The sequence below is a fragment of the Semicossyphus pulcher genome, unplaced genomic scaffold (genome assembly GCF_022749685.1).
Source record: "Semicossyphus pulcher isolate SPU_LCO1_2020_fin unplaced genomic scaffold, fSemPul1.0.p SCAF_48, whole genome shotgun sequence".
In the NCBI taxonomy this organism is placed as follows: domain Eukaryota; kingdom Metazoa; phylum Chordata; class Actinopteri; order Labriformes; family Labridae; genus Semicossyphus; species Semicossyphus pulcher.
Window position 1 is genome coordinate 558,471 of NW_027211724.1, and position 19,319 is coordinate 577,789.

Here is a 19,319-nt window from a genome sequence, read left to right on the forward strand (position 1 = left end):
TACTGTGTACTGATCAGTGTTTACAATATAACAGATCATGACAAGGAAAATAAAGGAACTTGTTTGTGGTTATTTTGTTGTTCAGACAGTTATCATTTTTTATTAGATGGTGAATCATAAAACAGATAAGTTATAGAGCTTGGGAGAGATACACTTGAGTTTAAATGTCTTCCCTCAGATATAACACGACACTGCTGTTGTGATGTATCTGTCCAAAGAGTACCTTCGTCCGAGTACGAGCAATGATCGCTTCACCCAGTTAGCAGTGATCTCTATTGGAAACAGTGCGGTCTATTTCATGTGATGCCATTCTTTACAAATGGGCGAGTGCAAAGGCACGACATGCAACAATTTAGTGGTAACATTGTTAGAGTACAAACTGCTGTTCAGATGTCGTCATTTCATATTTGAGAATGTGTTGCCTTGAATGTGTTAACTTAAAATAAAAGTCTTGCCTGTAATGTGTCTGCATGCCCCTCAGAAAGTAGGTAGTTGCGCCCCTGCTCACAGGTAGCCCCGCCCTAAACCCTCCCCTCTTTCTGGTCTGTATAAGAAGGGACGATAAGAAGCTGCTGATCAGCGACCTCGAAGGCCTCGAGGGTCACAGACATGCAGAGGTCAGAGATGTCGGGAGCTGCTGACACATTTAAAGGGTTAACAACAAACAATGAACAAGGAGCCGGTGGAGGGAGGCCAGGATGGGCTCATGTGCTCTTGCTTATGGGTGCCTGCACGAGGGAGGCCTGGTTAACGCCAACATAAAGAGCACTACAGTCAGACGGGTTGAGATAAAAGCATGAATCACTCGCTCACAATCATTCAAAGATCAAACCGACTGAATCGACAATAAAAGCCTCAAATGGTAAAAATTAAGTTTATCTGTTTATTTAAAATCTCATCAGGTTTTACACTGCAGGGAGCGCAGGCCCATAGGAGGAGCATCACAGGCACCACTGGGACGTTCTCCACTGAAATACTGAGGCAACCACACAGAGAAAGATCAGACTGAGCATGTGCAGAAGGATCACCTGGCAGACGGACTGGTGATTGAGTTTATAATGATCTTCTGTTGATGCTTCTTCTTCTGCTCGTCATCATTTAGACGTCGCCAAAGTCCCTCTGCCCTGCTGGCCCAGGTGGTCCAGTGGTTCAGACTGCTGGCGTCCACTCTGGTGTTCTTGGTTCAAACCCACATCTGGGAGAAGATTTTGTAACTGCTCTTCTTATTTTCTTTAAAGACCGTTCACCCACTCAGCTGCAGACGCCATGTTCTGCCTCATGTCATGTGACATTTAGTGTTCATATAAATATGGAGAATGAGTCGTTTCAGCCTCAGACCTGCAGCTCACATCGGTCACATCATCTTTATTCTTTTATATAACTTTGAAGGACACACACACACACACACACACACACACACACACACACACACGTTTAAATGAGCACAAACGAGTTACATTTCTTTCATCTACATGTCACGGACCTGCTGTGGTTGTGTTGTAGTGAAAGGGGTGTTAGAGAGACACACCTGTGTGTACCTGCATGCGACAGCGGCCTGTGTAAGCCTCACCCTCTCAGGTAACATCTGTTATGTAATATTGTGCTGCAGGCGGTGGATTCAGGTGTGGGTTCATTATGGGGGGGCGAGCTGGAGCAGGTTGAGAGGGTCGGGCAGGTTTCTTCAAGGCGGGGGAGGGGGCAGTTATTAAAGTAAGTGTGTGTGTGTGTGTGTGTGTGTGTGTGTGTGTGTCATCAGACAATACCTGTCAGTCACTGAGCAGAGCTGACGCCAACTTCCTGTCAAAGTTGTGTTGAGACTGAATCTGCTGACGAGAGTTTGTGGTTCTAAATATTTTCTGTGTTTTTGAATTGACAGATTTATAATGCTAACGTAGCAGGACAGTCAATTAAAAGCTAACTATTGTACCTTTACGACACTACATGCATCTATATGTACATACAGCATTCAAAGAACAGTACAGGGTTAAGCACATTTGTGCAAACAACAAGGCAACAGGATGTACTGTTGTGATGTCAGCTATCAATCAATCACATTGTATTTATATAGCACCAAATCACAATCAAAGTTACCTCAGACACTTTAGCAGGTTAGACTGCACTCCTTGTTGTTATTTAGAGAGAGACCAACATGAATCACCATGTGCAGCACTTAGCAACAGTCAGCACAGTGACAAACAGGCAGAAACCAGACTCATGTTGAATATCTGGAGAGACTGGACGGGCCGGACAGTGGGATAGAAGGAGATGCAGGATAGAGACAGGCGGACAGCCTTAGCTATAGCAGCAGCCGAGCCGAGATGTTAGCTATAGCAGCAGCAGAGCTGTGACGTTACCTATAGCAGCAGCAGAGTTGGGATGTTAGCTATAGCAGCAGCAGAGCGGTGACGTTACCTATAGCAGCAGCAGAGTTGGGATGTTAGCTATAGCAGCAGCAGAGCGGTGACGTTACCTATAGCAGCAGCAGAGCTGTGATGTTAGCTATAGCAGCAGCAGAGCTGTGACGTTACCTATAGCAGCAGCAGAGTTGGGATGTTAGCTATAGCAGCAGCAGAGCGGTGACGTTACCTATAGCAGCAGCAGAGTTGGGATGTTAGCTATAGCAGCAGCAGAGCGGTGACGTTACCTATAGCAGCAGCAGAGCTGTGATGTTAGCTATAGCAGCAGCAGAGCTGTGATGTCTATAGCAGCAGCAGAGCTGTGATGTTAGCTATAGCAGCAGCAGAGCTGTGATGTCTATAGCAGCAGCAGAGTTGGGATGTTAGCTATAGCAGCAGCAGAGTTGGGATGTTAGCTATAGCAGCAGCAGAGCTGTGATGTTAGCTATAGCAGCAGCAGAGTTGGGATGTTAGCTATAGCAGCAGCAGAGCTGTGATGTCTATAGCAGCAGCAGAGTTGGGATGTTAGCTATAGCAGCAGCAGAGCTGTGATGTCTATAGCAGCAGCAGAGTTGGGATGTTAGCTATAGCAGCAGCCGAGCCGAGATGTTAGCTATAGCAGCAGCAGAGCTGTGACGTTACCTATAGCAGCAGCAGAGTTGGGATGTTAGCTATAGCAGCAGCAGAGCGGTGACGTTACCTATAGCAGCAGCAGAGCGGTGACGTTACCTATAGCAGCAGCAGAGTTGGGATGTTAGCTATAGCAGCAGCAGAGTTGGGATGTTAGCTATAGCAGCAGCAGAGCTGTGATGTTAGCTATAGCAGCAGCAGAGTTGGGATGTTAGCTATAGCAGCAGCAGAGCTGTGATGTCTATAGCAGCAGCAGAGTTGGGATGTTAGCTATAGCAGCAGCAGAGCTGTGATGTCTATAGCAGCAGCAGAGTTGGGATGTTAGCTATAGCAGCAGCAGAGCTGTGATGTTAGCTATAGCAGCAGCAGAGCCGGGATGTTAGCTATAGCAGCAGCAGAGCTGTGATGTTAGCTATAGCAGCAGCAGAGCCGGGATGTTAGCTATAGCAGCAGCAGAGCTGTGATGTTAGCTATAGCAGCAGCAGAGCCGGGATGTTAGCTATAGCAGCAGCAGAGCTGTGATGTCTATAGCAGCAGCAGAGCTGGGATGTTAGCTATAGCAGCAGCAGAGTTGGGATGTTAGCTATAGCAGCAGGAGATTTATAATCCTAGTTTAAGTAGCAGAATAGCTATGAGTGCAATGTCTGAAGCTAATGTGCTAGCTCTGTATAGCTGTCTTTTCTCTTTGCCTGTTAGCCTTTCAGCAGCAGCTGTAGCAAGAGTTTGGTTCCCCATGTCCTAGCTAACATTAGTTGAATTATTTGCTGTGTCATTGCTAGCTAAGAGTTATATCACGGTATGTGTCCTTCCAACGCTTTAAAGCCTTATCCACAATGCACACAATCAAGATCCTAAAACAAAACTGCAAACCCAACTGCTAAGCTTTCAGCTAAAGTAAAGCGATCTTTAGCTAGCTAACATTAATCCTGGATGAGAGCTGAAGATGTTAAACAGAGGCTACGCTGTCTAAGCAAATCTTTAACATTCTTTCACATACCTGCGAGCTATGCACAGGTGTCCGGTCTCCTCTTTTCCCTTCTCTGATGGAAATCCTGTAGCCTTTCTTTCCTTCATTTAGCAGCTGGGTTACGGTCAGGCTTCAGGGCAGGTGAAAATCCTGACTGAGAACTGACTGCATTTTATTATTTTGAGCCATCATGTATATCTTGTTGCCTGTGATAAGTGTCCAGTGGTGTCGGCTGTAGTCGTGCCTCATCTTTGATTTCAGCATTTTTTCATAGATTGATCCGTTGCTGTAGATTAAACTAGCCAACAGCATGTAAAGGAGTTAAAACGAGCACAACTTGAAACATCTTAGGCAGTAAAATGCACCATTAGATTCTATACAACAGAAGTATTCATCTTTACTGCAATATTAAAAGTGTTTCTTTCCATTCTTTGAGTTTTTGCTTTAACAGAACATTAGAAACCTCGAGACTCTTCACGGGGACGTCTGGAGGCTGAGCTGAAACGGGTTTTATTTAAATAATCATCAATAAGACTGATGATGGATTTCTGTCCACCTTTACCATCCTATAATCACATTTCTCTTTGCACATACAAAAACAGGCCTTGGATCTCTGAGGACGAAGTTATGTCTGCATAAAGAATTGTATAACATGAATAATACAGGCTGAAACGTAGAGCGAAGGAGGCAGGATATACACTTTCAAACATTAATAATAGTTTAGATGTAAGATTAGATGTGATAAGCCGGAGTGCAGCTCAATCAGCACGGCACATCACCTCCTGTGAACCTGCTGAAGGCTGTCAGTTTGAACATGTCCTTTTGTCGTTTAATTTTTCTTTCAGAGCCAAATATCTGAAGTGAGCACGCCTCTTAAACAAACATGACGGGCATTGTCTGAATTCAGTAAAATTAAAATTTCACCTGTAATTACTATAAAGAGGAGAGAGCATGGGTGTTGTGCATACCTGTCAGTTTTCTCTGCAGCCTGAGAGCAGATGCTCACGATGGGAACAAGCCTGCAGCAGAATACCACACAGCCACACCCACCCTGCACCAAAACACTTATACTCTAATCATTAAAAAGCAGACTGACATCGCTCCAGGATGTGTGTATGCATGAAGTGAATGTATTGACGCTTATGTCCCAGTTTAATGCCTCTCATGTCATCGCTGTTGTTACATTAAAACACGCGACGCAGCTTTAGTGCTGATGATTCTGCAAGAACAAGATGCATTCGCCAAATTCAGACTCTAAACAAAACAGAGGTTCACAGACCATTTTCATTCCAGTTACTGATTCAGCCAAATCAAGGTCTTTAGTGTGAAACTGCTCAATTCTTTGTTTTTACTGGTTCTCTCAAACGTCCACTCGACTGAAACGACTGAAATGTTTCTGTCATTCAGTCATTCAGAGCGGGTTCAAAGGTGAGAGGTGCTCGTAGCTACACGCTGCTCAGACTGCTCCAAGTCAGGTGGAGGAGGCGCACGGTTCTGATTCAGGATTGTTTGTAGTATTTATAGTCGTCTATTAACTACACAACTCTAAATACTGCAGGATCAGGGCCTAGACAAGACTATCTGGGTCAAAGGTCAGACCAACTAGGGCTAAGGTCAAACCCTGTGTGACTAAGCTCAGGTCTGAAAAGGTCTGACCATTGTGGCAAAGGTTAAACCATCTCTGTCAGAGGTCAGACTACGCGGGGCCTCACTGAGTCCATCAGAGGTGAACTCATGAGGAGTCCGACCCTTCTGTGTCTGAGGTCACACATGGACCTTTTTCAGACAGTAACATTAAAGAGGCAGACAGGAAGCAGGAAGAGAGACGGTAAGGACAAGCAGCACACAAGGTGACCGGCTGGAATTGAATAAGAAACAGTTGCAGCCTTTGACCTGACCTTTGGCCCAGACACTGGGGGTTAAAATGACCTTATCGAAAGCTGGATGTAGTCTTTTGTAACATGCGTAACGTGACGTATGCGACCAACTTTTATTATGTACTTAATTCAAACCAAACACAAGTCTTTGTTCCAAACCAGATCAAGTGCTCTGGGCGCCTTCATGCAGGCTTTCTACACTGGCATGTTTCAGGTCATCCTACTGGCTGGATGGCACCGTTATGGGGTCATAGGTCATGGTGTTTTCATGTATTTGTGTGAGATCAGGTGGGGTTGGCGGTCTAAAATAGGCCTTCGTGTCTTTCTGCTGCAGATGTGACCCAGTGCATTCAAAGCTGAATCGTGTTGGCCAACGTTAACATGACAGTGTTTTAGCGTTTGGCGTGATGTTGTAATGATTTAGTTTTCGGTTAAAAACCTTCACCACACCTGTAAGAACAATAATCCCTCTTAATCCCGGAGGCTTTCACAAACCCGACACTGATCTTTGACACTTTCTGGTTTGAATCCCAGCTTGATTTATGAATGCACCGGGCCGCTCCTCGTCTGTTTGCTCAGGATCAGCTGACAAAGACTCTGTTAGATCAAACGACTGGTTTAGTCTTTAGTTTGGCTCCGGCGTCCGACCACAACGACCTGCGGCCAAGAGTCAGCCAGCCCTGCCCTCATGAAACTCTAATAACATACTGTGAGGAAGGCCACTCACATCGATTGGATGTGTTTTTTCATGCAGGCAGCGATCTTTAGATCTGAATGTCATCCAGGTCTGAACTCGCCTGCAGCCCTTCTTGTGTCTAATCTTTGACATGAGCGGAGATGTGTGTACACTAACAGGTGAGCGCACTAATGATGGGAGGATTCCTCATTTCTCAGACACACCTACAGCCCATTAACCTACCTGCAGAGTCAAACAAGGACAGGTGTCTCCTCCCAGGCTTGGTGCCAGTTCGCCATCCTTCCCTCCTCCTCCTCACTAACTCCTCTAACAGTATAAAACACCGGCTGCTCCGTACGCTCCACGCTGTCTCCTGTCCTCAGCTGAAGCAGACAGAGCCTCCTTTACCCTCAACATGTCGTATTCAAGGATGAGTTTGGGTGGCAGTAGTGCCGGCATTGGTGGCGGCGCTATGGCCATGAAAGGCAGCAGTTACTCCGTGTACGGGGGAATGGGTTCAGTGAGAGTCTCCACTGGCTCCGGGTACGGTGGCGGTGGCGGAGGCGGTGGAGGCGGCGGTGGCGCTGGTAACTTCTGCTACCTTGGAGGTGTAGGTTATCTTGGTGCTAAAGGCCTAGGAGGTGGCTCGTATTGCTTTGGTGGCGGTGGCGGCGGTGGCGGCGGCGGTGGCGGCGGCGGTGAGATAGACATCTCTGCCAACGAGAAGGCGACCATGCAGAACCTGAACGACCGTCTGGCCTGCTACCTGGAGAAGGTGCGCATGCTGGAGGCGGCAAACGCCGAGCTGGAGCTGAAGATCAGACAGTTCCTGGAGAGCAAGACCTCACCCTCCTCCCGGGACTACAGCGCCTACTTTGCAACCATCGCAGATCTGAAGGGAAAGGTGGGTTCATCTCTGACACGCCGACATTTAGTCATGTGACCTCTTAACACCAGGGAGACTGTACCTGACATCACTGTCACCTGACAGTTTATCTTCCAATGAGAAGTTAGAAGCTTCCTTCTCTCTGGTAGTTTCATCATTCTTAATGAATCCCTCGTATCAACGTTTACTTAATGTCATGCTTTATGAATGCACTACCAAAGATGTACGATCACACATATGGGCAGTGACCTCTGAACCCATCGTCTATAATTGATTTAGAAATATTCCTGGATTATTTTGCAGTCAGTGTCAGACGAAGAGCGTGAACTCGTTACAGAGATAATCAAAGTAAACACCTTCCTGTCGTGCACCCACACCTGTGCTGAATCTAGTGTGCTTTTATTTATGTTGTTATATTGATGAAAAAGAAGGATGATTGACAGCTCCAGGTGTAACACTACAGAAATGTGAACCTTGTTACAGCCGTCTGTAGCCAACACCAGATCCAGTGTAATGACCTGCTTGAACTGGAGCTGTCACAAACAGAACAGATACACCTCTATCCCACCTTTCCACCTGAAGCTCAGTGGAATTAAACCTGAATACAACATACGTACTTTAACTCCTTCGGCTTCAGCACAGCGCCCCCTATCTACCCCTTAGGAACACAGACTCTGCAGTGGATGGAGAACGCAGAAATATTAGTTAAATGCAGTTGGTGAGAAAGACCGACCATTCAAAGGTTAACAACATTTCTTTGCTCTTTTCTTACCAGATCCAGGACGCTACCAGCGTCAACGGTGGCATCTACCTCGCCATCGACAACGCCAAACTGGCGGCCGACGACTTCAGGCTCAAGTGAGTGAATTAAGATGTGAAGGGCCTGAACCAGACACAAGCATCAAAGAGGAAATCATCTTATGAATGGATCCACAATGGATTCCAGAAGAAAATAATCCACACAGTTACACTTTCAGCTTAGAGCTTTGACGGACGGAGAGCCGGATGGTCCAAAATGTTTAATGGGCCGTTAGCTTAGCTGTCACTGACCTTCAGTTTGAGTCTTTGCAGTAGCATGGTTTAGAGGCAGTAAAAGGAGACAGCCCAGTCCATGATAATAATATGTCCCGTAAGCGACCATGCTAGTTAGCTTGCTAATTGTCCATGATACAAAAACACTGTTAAAATAACTATCCCTTTAGCTACCGAGTGGATTGGCTGTCTCTAAGACTGTCGTCACATGCAATGAGGAGACAGGAGATGCTACATGTGAGAACACTAAGTTAGCAACCACACTAAGCTAACGAGAGCTACCAACCACACTAAGCTAACAAGCGCTACCAACCTACCTAAGCTAACGAGAGCTACCAACCAAACTAAGCTAATGAGAGCTACCAACCAAACTAAGCTAACGAGAGCTTTATTTTTCCTCTTAGACAACATTTTATTTTACGAACTGTGATGTCAGGAGAAGCAAACAGATACTGAAGCTACTAGCGCTAGTGAGTTAGCAATTAGCTTGCTGATTTCAGCCGTTTTTGGCAGTTGCTAAGTCACCAACCTTTTTCCCATTTTCAAATTAAGTTGTCGAGATCTGTCAGCATTTTCACTGATTTAAAGAGGCTTTACCTTCTTTTTATTTACCTTGTGCAGGTATGAGAACGAGCTGGCCATGCGGCAGTCAGTGGAGGCCGACATCGCCGGGCTGAGGAGGGTCCTGGACGAGCTGACCCTGAGCCGGACCGACCTGGAGATGCAGATCGAGAACCTGAAGGAGGAGCTGATCTGCCTCAAGAAGAACCACGAGGAGGTGAGGGAGCAACAAACACCTGCACCACTCTGTGACGGGACCAACACAGAAAAACACGTCCAAAAGAAATTATGATTAAATGTTACAAATCAATAAATAAAAGTCAAATTAGAAGAAGAAATGAACTCGTCACACGTCACAGTCTGACGGTGATCTTATCGTCTGCAGGAGCTGCTGGCCATGAGGACTCAGATGAGCGGGCAGGTGAACGTGGAGGTGGACGCCGCTCCTGGGCCTGACCTTAGCAAGATCATAGAAGAATGCAGGGAGCACTACGAGAACGTCGCTGCCAAGAGCCGCAGAGACCTGGAGGTCTGGTTCCAGCAGAAGGTGAGGACTTCATTATCAGTGTAGCAATAAGAATATTAGTGAGTGGATCCAGACTGAAACATCTTTATATAAACAGAGTCATAAGAACTCACTGTGATGAAAACCAGTTTTTTAGAATGAAGAAAGTGAACACCTTTAACACCTGGTGTGTGCTCTGTCCTCAGACTGAAACACTGAACAAAGAAGTCACTGCCAACGTAGAAACGTTCACGGAGTCTAAATCTGAGCTGACAGAGATTAAGCGGTTGCTGCAGTCCCTGGAGATCGAGCTGCAGTCACAGCTCAGCATGGTGAGCATCACACACACACATGCACGCACACACACACGCACGCACGCACATCCTTTATACCAGGTGATAAACAAACTGAACCGGCTGCTCTCTCTGCAGAAAGCGTCGGTGGAGGGCACGCTGGCCGAGACTCAGAACCGCTACGCCATGCAGCTGGCAGGTTACCAGAACCAGGTGAGCTTGTGTGTCAGGTGACTACTCAGACTGCTGCATGACGTCCACATGGAAACCCTCCTCTTCTTCTTTTTCCTCTTCCTTTTCTTTTTCTTTACATTGTTCTTTTTCTCTCTCTTCTTTCTCTGTCTCTTCTTCCTCTTCTTCTCCTTCTTTTTCCTCTTCTCCTCCTTCTCCTCCTTCTCCTCCACCTCCTTTTCTTCTTTTCCCTCTTCTTCCTCTTCATCCTCTTCTTCTTCGTCCACCAGGTGAGCAGTATGGAGGAGCAGCTGGTGCAGCTGAGAGCCGACCTGGAGCGTCAGGGACAGGAGTACCAGATGCTGCTCGACATCAAGACCCGCCTGGAGATGGAGATCGCCGAGTACAGGAGGCTGCTGGACGGAGAGGGCTGTGGCAGCGGCGGCGGCGGGTGAGAGAATTTAAGGGTTGTTGCTGCAGGATGAAAGTGACGCCCTCTGACTACAGAGTCACACATGAACAGACAAAGAGCTCAGAAATGTTTGTGCCATGAAAACAGGGAAATTCTTAAATATAATTAACATCTCTTTATTTTTCATGTGACGATGAATAAAATCCGTCTCTCTCTCTCCTGCAGTATTTCCTCCTCCTCCTCCTACGGTGTCTCCTCCTCCTACGGTGTCTCATCTTCTTCCAGTGGCGGCGGCGGTGGCAGCAGCAGCGCCACCAGCGGTTTAGGCGGCTCCACATCTACTTCTGGCACCGACTCCTCTTTGTCCACCAGTGCCAGCTCTGGCTCCACCACCACCGTCACCAAGCAGAAAGTGATCACCATCACGGAGGAGTTGGTGAACGGGAAGGTGGTGAGCTCCTCCAGCTCTGAGATCACTCAGGAGCTGTGAGCACCAGCAGGGGGCGCACTCACTCAGCCAACAGCCAAACAATCAAGAAAATAAAAGTCTGCTGAGGTGCTTCAAAATAAAAGCTCGTCTGTTGTGTCTTGTGTTCTAAGAGTCTGAAGTTGCAGTTCCTCTAATGACCACCAGGTGCTGCTGCTGTGCTGACAGGCTGAGGGCCAGAAATAAACAGTTTAAAAGAGTAAACAATAAAAAACAAACAAACATTCTTCATTCAGGAAGACAACAGTAAAGTCGATTTTTAACTAAGTGAGTTTATAAACCTTTTATTTTTTAAGTGTTTCAAAATAAAAGCTTTAATCACAAACTGAATATACACAAAAATAAAAGTAAACTTCATGAAAGCTGTTCTCACTGTAAACTGTGTCCGTCTGCGCACGACAGTCTTTAAACAAAAACTGCAGATTAACGCCGACTTTTTAGACCCTGCGACTAGTTTAGCTTTAAAACATGAAAACAAAAGTGCTTCACGTGTTTGAACAGGAGTCAGACATATCAGGAGGCAATAAGGCAAACTAAACTGCCCTCTTGGATGACTTTATGTTGCACTGGCCTGAATTATGACCGTAAATGTAATCTGTGCAATCAATCAATCAATCAATCAGTTTTTATTTATATAGCACCAAATCATACCACGAGTGATCTCGGGACACTGACGGAGCCGGTGCAGAACTTATCAACCATGTTTACATGAATAGTGAGGCAGTGACCTCTAGTGGCCGTAGAAGATTTTACAGCAGACATTTTTTATCCTGATTGACAGGTGTCCTTGGTAGCCACTTGTCACTCACAGGTAGCCCCGCCCTAACCCCGCCCTAACCCCGCCCCTCTCTCTGGTGTGTGTGACTCTCAATGGGAGCATCAGTGACTAAATGAACATCATGCTGTGTTGAAGAAGACTTGAGACTAGAGACTGAGACCATAAACTCATTAGGAACATGTTTACTGAGGGAATACATCAGGAGAGGAGGAGGAGCATGTTCTCATAGACTTCTATAGGATCACACTTCGCCCTCTGCTGGTCATTATAAAGCATGCAGGTTTAAGATAGGTCTGCTTTTGCTTCATTGTCGGCGGGCTGATGTAGGAAACACTGCTGTACAAAGTACCTGTGTGGTCGTGTGGGTTGGAGTGCCCTCTACCTTCCAGTGGAGGAAACACAGCTTTATAAAGTGCCATGCATACCAGGCTCTTGCGTTTGTTGCTTTACTTCCTGCCTTTGTGTGATCATGTGACCACTCTTGTTGTTTTTACCTGTGCCTGGTTAGCCTTCTCCTCCTGGTGTATTTAGTCTTTGTCTTCCCTTGTTTGTGTGCAGGTATAAGTCCACGTAGCACCCTTTAATTGTTCAAACTGTTCACCTTGTTACGGTTTGAGTAGAAACCAAAAGGTGAGGACCCAGAAGCAGACTTAGATATAAGGTTTAATTAATAAAAGGCAAAAATGCACAAACAAAATCTAAACTCCAACAAAAGACAAAAAAGGAAAATCAAAAGACGCAGCCAAAAACTTACAAACAAAACCAGGAAACAGGTAGTCCAAGGGAACACGAGGAGCCACGAGGAAATGAGGGGAAGCAGAAGATAATCCAAAGAAGACACGAGGAACAAAATCACAGACATACGGTGTGTCCCAAACTGCGTATTATCAGACTAATCATACTGATCAGACTAATCAGAAAACCGTGACGTAAAAGTGAGTATGTCGTGCGTTCCCATCTCATAGTATGCGAGAAATGCCCGGATGTATACTAGATCGGGCCGGATGTTTGAGTTTGAGACGGGAGCTCACTGGTTGTACTCAGCCATTCAGCTTCTACTGTGGCGGAGATGGACCGGAGATCAGAGCGGACACACGTAAACGATTAAGTCACGTGATACGGAGAAGACGGCTCTGAGTGTGATGCCACCGGCATCCTAACAGTCAGGTTAGTAGGCAGTATGCAGTACATACTGTTTGAGTCTGTAGTAGGCAGTATGTTAGTATGCGGTTTCGGACACAGCAATAGACTCAACTCCACAGGATGGACGACAGTGAACTGGCACAGAAGGGGAGGAACACAGAGACTAAATACACACAGGGTAATCAGGGACAGGTGAGACTAATTAACACAGGTGAACACAATGAGGGCAGGGCACACAATCTAAAAGGCGGGAAACAGAACAAAGGAAGGAAGTAAAAAAAGACATGACATACAAGGGGTGAGAACTACAAAATAAAACAGGAAACACCAGAAACCAAACGCAGGACTACAAAGTAAAACAGGAAATTCTCTACATGAAATGCAACTAAACCAACACAGGAACATGATGTACTAAATACAAAACTAAACAACACGAACTCAAGACAACAAGAGACAGAGTGACAAAGGAAAACAGGAAATAATATCTAAACACCAAAATACAAATCAACAACAAAACTAAACTAGAATGACTCATGACAATATCCCTCCTCTGCTCGTATCCCTCCTCTGTTCGTATATCCCTCCTCTGCTCGTATCCCTCCTCTGTTCGTATCCCTCCTCTGCTCGTATCCCTCCTCTGCTCGTATCCCTCCACTGCTCGTATCCCTCCTCTGCTCGTATCCCTCCACTGCTCGTATCCCTCCACTGCTCGTATCCCTCCTCTGCTCGTATCCCTCCACCGCTCGTATCCCTCCACCGTTCGTATCCCTCCTCTGTTCGTATCCCTCCACTGCTCGTATCCCTCCTCTGCTCGTATCCCTCCACTGCTCATATCCCTCCTCTGTTCGTATCACTCCTCTGCTCGTATCCCTCCTCTGTTCGTATCACTCCACTGCTCGTATCCCTCCTCTGCTCGTATCACTCCACTGCTCGTATCCCTCCTCTGCTCGTATCCCTCCACTGCTCATATCCCTCCTCTGTTCGTATCACTCCTCTGCTCGTATCCCTCCTCTGCTCGTATCCCTCCACTGGCTCCCAGTCGCCGCTCTCATCAAATTCAAACCCTGTCGCTCGCTTACAAACAGCAACATAAACGTCTCCTGCCTACCTGAACGCCCTCATCCAGGTGTACACTCCGTCCCGCCCACTACGCTCTGCCAATGAAAGGTGCCTGGTGCTCCCATCACAACAGGGCCCTAAGTCTCTAACTAGACTCTTCTCCTCTGTCGCCCCCCGGTGGTGGAACGAGCTACCAAACTCCATTCAGTCTTCAGAGTCCCTTTCACCTTTAAGAAGAAGCTAAAGACCCAGCTCTTTATGACCTCTGACCTTAATGATGATGATGATGATGATGACATTGAGGATGTAGTTTATGCTGACTAGTATTTTCATGATGATGATGACTACACTGATCGTGTTGATGCTGATGATGATTATTATTATAAAAAAAAAAAGAAAACGGTCTACACGCCAGCATCCGATCACACCTGAAGCTGTGTGTTGGCTCTTCCTGACTCCGCCCCCTCCTGTCACGATCGTTGCTTGTGTCGTATTCACTCTCAGATGTTCGCCGCTGTGGACAGAAGCGTCTGCTACATGAAACTGTAACTTAGTAACAAGGGTTACGAAGCCCCAAGGAGAGACATTCAATCTATTTTCCTTCTGAAAGAACATTTCAGGAGTTTAAACGATCTTTGAATACGTTTCTTTCTGAGCGTTCACTCTGTATTCTCTGAATGTCTTTAGCGTCGTGCTAAACGTCTCTTATGGTGTTCAGCTGTACAGTCGATGACCTGTTCGCTTCTCCTGGTTTGTTTCAGTGAAGGGAATTTTTACAGCAACAGCAAACACTGATATACGATGCACACTAATGTTGCAGCATATAGCCCAAACTATGTGGGCAGTCCACATAGTTTGTGTCAACGGTTTGTCCCTCTCCTGTTTCAACATGAAAAAACCTCCACGAGAAGTCAGAGCAGCGGAGCTGCACAGCCTCTGGTGGAGGAACAGTGTCGAGACGTTTCAGCTGACAACAAAGTGATTTATTTAACAGCACAAACTCCTGTACAACAACTTCTAGTGAAACTGTTACATACCAACACGACTCAGTCCTGTGTGTTTGTATGAACAGCTGAAGGTGTAATATCTTGTCAGTATGTGGACGGCCCTGTTGACCTGCTCAGGTGTAGTATCGGTCTGGGTCTGTTCCTCCTGCTCCGGCCGTGTGGCTCCAATGAGGGGAACTCTTCTGTCACCTAACACCAGCTCCTGAGTGTGTTTCCTGCCCTGTTTGGTCACAGCAAACAAAGCCTGAACAAAGGAGCCCACTGTTTGCTTTCACAATAAAAGAGGAGACAGGGGAAGCTCAGAGACAACAGACAGGTCTGAACACGCAGACAGGAATCCAGGTGGATGTGAGATGGAGGAGGTCGAGGGTCTCCAGGTATTTGTGCAGTGTAAGAATGTGCAGCAGATTAGATAAAAGAAGATTTCATCAGAGAGAAACAGCTGAAGGGACGCTGACTGAGCCACCTGAGAGCAGAACAAACACAGGGCCTGGATGATCGTTGTGTAACGTCGACTTTGCATTCCTGCTGTGATTCGTCTGTTTGTCATGTGGCTCGACCCGCTGTGACTCTGGCCCTGAGGCGTGCAGTGGGGGCCGGACCTAACCCCTCCCTCACTCAGGCAGCATAAAAGGAGCTGAGTCCAACCTCGCCCTTATTCTCTCCACTCCATCCAGAGCAGGCAGAAACCTCCACCATGACCTCCTACGCTCGCTCAGTCAACTTCTCAGGTGGAAACCGCTTCGGAGCCATGAGGGCCCCCAGCGTGCACGCCGGCGCCGGAGGCTCTGGAGTCCGCATCTCCAGCGTGAGTGCTCCCAGAAACTTCTCCTCCGCTGGGTTTTCCTCCTCCGGCGCTGGTGCCAATGCCAGCTTCAACCTGGCTGACGCCGTCGACATCTCCGACAACAAGAAGATGGCCATGCAGAACCTGAACGACCGCCTGTCTGCCTACCTGGAGAAGGTGCGCAAGCTGGAGGCGGCCAACGCCGAGCTGGAGCTGAAGATCAGACAGTTCCTGGAGAGCAAGACCAAACCTGAGGGACACGACTGCACCGCCTTCATGGCCGTCATCAGCGACCTGCAGGACAAGGTGAGTCTCGGTTCTGATTCTGTGCGCAGGTTTGTCTCTATCAAAGGTTAAAAAGCAGACTTCAGGCTGCAGGTGAGAGTGAGATCAGGTGAAACATCAGGATAACAATGCTCCTGAAACTAAAGATGCACAAAGGCCTTCAGGGTCGGTAATAAACCTGCTCCGGCACAAAAGCTTTAAAAACCCTGCAGACGAACTCAGGTGTTCAGTCGACATGTAACATGATGAGCTGTTAGCTGCAGGATGCACACAGGTGCAGCCACACCCTGAACCACCTGCTGCAGAGACACCTGACACCCAGCTCTGGTTTTGCATGATGTGGGTACATGAAGAGGAAAATACTAGAAGGATGAGGGGAAATTTGACAATCTTATCTGTATTGAATCAGTTGTGTAGCTGCCTCATGAAACCCAGCAGGGCAGGCAGATCACAAAGGACCAACCTGCAGCCGCGCCCTGAGGTCTGATGCCTGACATCTTTGAGCTCCTTTTACAAACTCTTGTTTCAGATCTTTGTCGCCACCAGTACCAACGGCTCTCTCTACCTGGCCGTCGACAACGCCAAGCTGGCTGCTGATGACTTCAGGGTTAAGTGAGTAAACTTTCCCATTGAAGGTGAATCTGATGTATGCCACATCTGTAGAGGGTCAAATGTATCACCGGTCACATGAGACGGATTTTCCTTTGTACAGAATTTGCTGATCATTATACATCTCTTTAAATTCAACTAAAGTCATATATCAAAATAAATTGTTAATGCTTGTTTGTCATTAAAAAATAGAAATACTCGTATAGGGCGTGTCCCTGTCTCGGGCGTGTCCCTGTCTCGGGCGTGTCAGCTGATTTTAGTTTCAGGAAAAAACTGCTTCGACAGCTCTGATAAAACTCACGACTCAAATCAAACCGAATATTTACTCATCAGTTAAGGTGCTGAAATGTGTTCAAACCCTTATGTGCAGAGAATTCCTACAACAAGCTGAGTCGAGTGTGAATCAGTAGTTTGGTGCCGGCCTGTCAATCACAGGTAGCCCCGCCCTAACCCCGCCCCTCTTCCTGGTCTGTGTGACTCTCAATGGGAGCATCAGTGACTAAATGAACATCATGCTGTGTTGAAGAAGAAACTAGAGACTGAGACCATAAAGTCATTAGGAACATGTTCACTGAGGGAATACATCAGGAGAGGAGGAGGAGCGTGTTCTCATAGACTTCTATAGAATTCTAGTTGCAAGTGTATTTGGCATTGGTTTCACTTTTCAGACCTGCAGGCTCGGACCACTTCTTATATAAAATCTGTGGTTTTTAATGAAGCAGTTGATGTCCTCGTTGGTGTGCAGGTACGAGAACGAGCTGGCCATGCGTCAGTCGGTGGAGGCCGACATCGCCGGGCTGAGGAGGGTCCTGGACGAGCTGACCCTGTGCAGGGCCGACCTGGAGATGCAGATCGAAGCTCTGAAGGAGGAACTCATCCAGCTGAAAAAGAACCACGAGGAGGTGGGCATGAAACGGCAATACAACTGTGCCATTATGGAGCTCATATGTGTCGTTAGTATACGTTTAGCAAAGCTGCTTCATAGAAGAAGAAACCAAAGAGAAATTCATCTTTGATAAACAGTCAATAAACATCGAAAGTCTGAGCATGAGCGAGTTCATGCAGAGTTCAATATAACTTTTCATTTGATTAGTAAGCAGATTGAGCCAAATAGGAAAAATACCAATCCCAGTCCAAACTGCTGATTTTATCTGAAGGTCAAAATCAGATCAAAGCACCAACATGGATGAGTATCTTAGTAACCAACCTAAAATACCTCTCTCTTATTTTCCTTGATGGCGTGTCTTCCTGCAGGACCTGCTGTCTATGAGGACTCAGATGGGAGGTCAGGTGAACGTGGAGGTGGACGCCGCTCCTCAGCAGGACCTGTCTGCCGTCATGGCCGGAATCAGAGAACACTACGAGACTGTCGCCACCAAGAACCGCAAAGAGCTGGAGACCTGGTTCCAGGCCAAGGTGAGTGATGTGAACCCCCTGAGGTCAGGAACCTCTTCATGTATGACCTTCTTTAAGAAGAGTTCAAGATTTATATGTGACATGACTACAATGAGTGAATACGAAACATAGAAGTGTTGATAACAAACAGAAGAGAGTCGTCTGCATACAGATTGATTTAGGAGCAGCTGTCAATCACACTCATGATGTCTGACACTGAATCTTTGTATTTTTGTTGGTTTGCAGACTGAGGAGGTCAATAAGGTGGTTGCCGTGAGCACAGAGACTCTTCAGTCATCACGCTCTGAGGTCACAGAGGTCAAACGGACGCTGCAGAGCCTGGAGATCGAGCTCCAAGCTCAGCTCAGCATGGTGGGTTTCTACGATCTCTTTGTCTTGATTTGTGCTCATAACCGCCATCTGTAGATCTCATCACGCTGTTCCTCCTCCTCTTCAGAAAGCATCTCTGGAAGGAACCCTCGCCGACAACCAGAACCGCTATGCCAGCATGCTAGCAGGGTACCAGATGCAGGTGGGTGCTCTGGAGGAGCAGCTGGCTCAGCTGAGAGCCGACCTGGAGCGTCAGGGACAGGAGTACCAGATGCTGCTGGACACCAAGACCAGACTGGAGATGGAGATCGCCGAGTACAGGAGGCTGCTGGACGGAGAGCTGATGGCGTGAGTTCACCAGTCCATACTGGGGTGATACTGGGATGAGTGTTATGGATTGTTTGGTCAACGCTGTCTTGCTGCTACAGAAAAAGTCAACAAAGTTAACTTTACATGTAACTTTAAATAAGTCAAAGCTGACGTTTGGGCTCACATGAGACAAGTCCTGTTTGTTTGTCATTTTTATAGTTATTGTTTTTACGTCCTTTCATAAATGTAGACATTATCCCACTCCATTTAAAGGGCATAGGTTGACTCTTTATGTGTGTTTCCCTGCAGACCTGCTGTCTCCACTTCCACCACTACAACACGCAGGGTTGTGATCGTCACCAAAGAGGTCGTAACCGACGAGGAAGAGATCAGCTCCGAAGCTCAGGAGTGAGAAACCGAACATCGGTCAACACGCTGCCGCCGTTCTCAGAAACACGCCAATAAAACACTTCTGATGAACTGAAACGTGTGTGTGTGTGTGTGTGGGTGTATGTGTGTGTTTCATGTATACAAGTAGACAATACTCACTGATATATAGTGAAGCTGATGTGGACAGTGCTTATAACGCATTCTTATTCATATTTAGGTCATTATATGATAAACATTGTCCAATCAAGGAATATAATAAAAAGCTAGATATAATAATTGTCCATGGTTAACTAAAGGTTTACAAAATGCCTGTAAAAAGAAAAATGCATTGTAC

General features: G+C 46.7%; 1 protein-coding gene across 1 annotated transcript; it reads left to right on the top strand.

The window, feature by feature from the left end:
- Positions 1-6,924: 6,924 nt before the first annotated feature.
- LOC138608270 (keratin, type I cytoskeletal 13-like) lies at positions 6,925-19,070 on the top strand. Its single transcript, XM_069680807.1, has 15 exons — positions 6,925-7,450; positions 8,208-8,290; positions 9,086-9,242; positions 9,411-9,572; positions 9,737-9,862; positions 9,962-10,036; positions 10,285-10,445; positions 10,632-10,892; positions 15,523-15,973; positions 16,482-16,564; positions 17,307-17,463; positions 17,816-17,977; positions 18,203-18,328; positions 18,414-18,634; positions 18,905-19,070. The coding sequence occupies exons 1-15, from the start codon at positions 6,962-6,964 to the stop codon at positions 19,005-19,007; spliced, it is 2,817 nt and encodes a 938-aa protein (XP_069536908.1). The 5' UTR covers positions 6,925-6,961; the 3' UTR covers positions 19,008-19,070.
- The last annotated feature ends 249 nt before the right edge of the window (positions 19,071-19,319 follow it).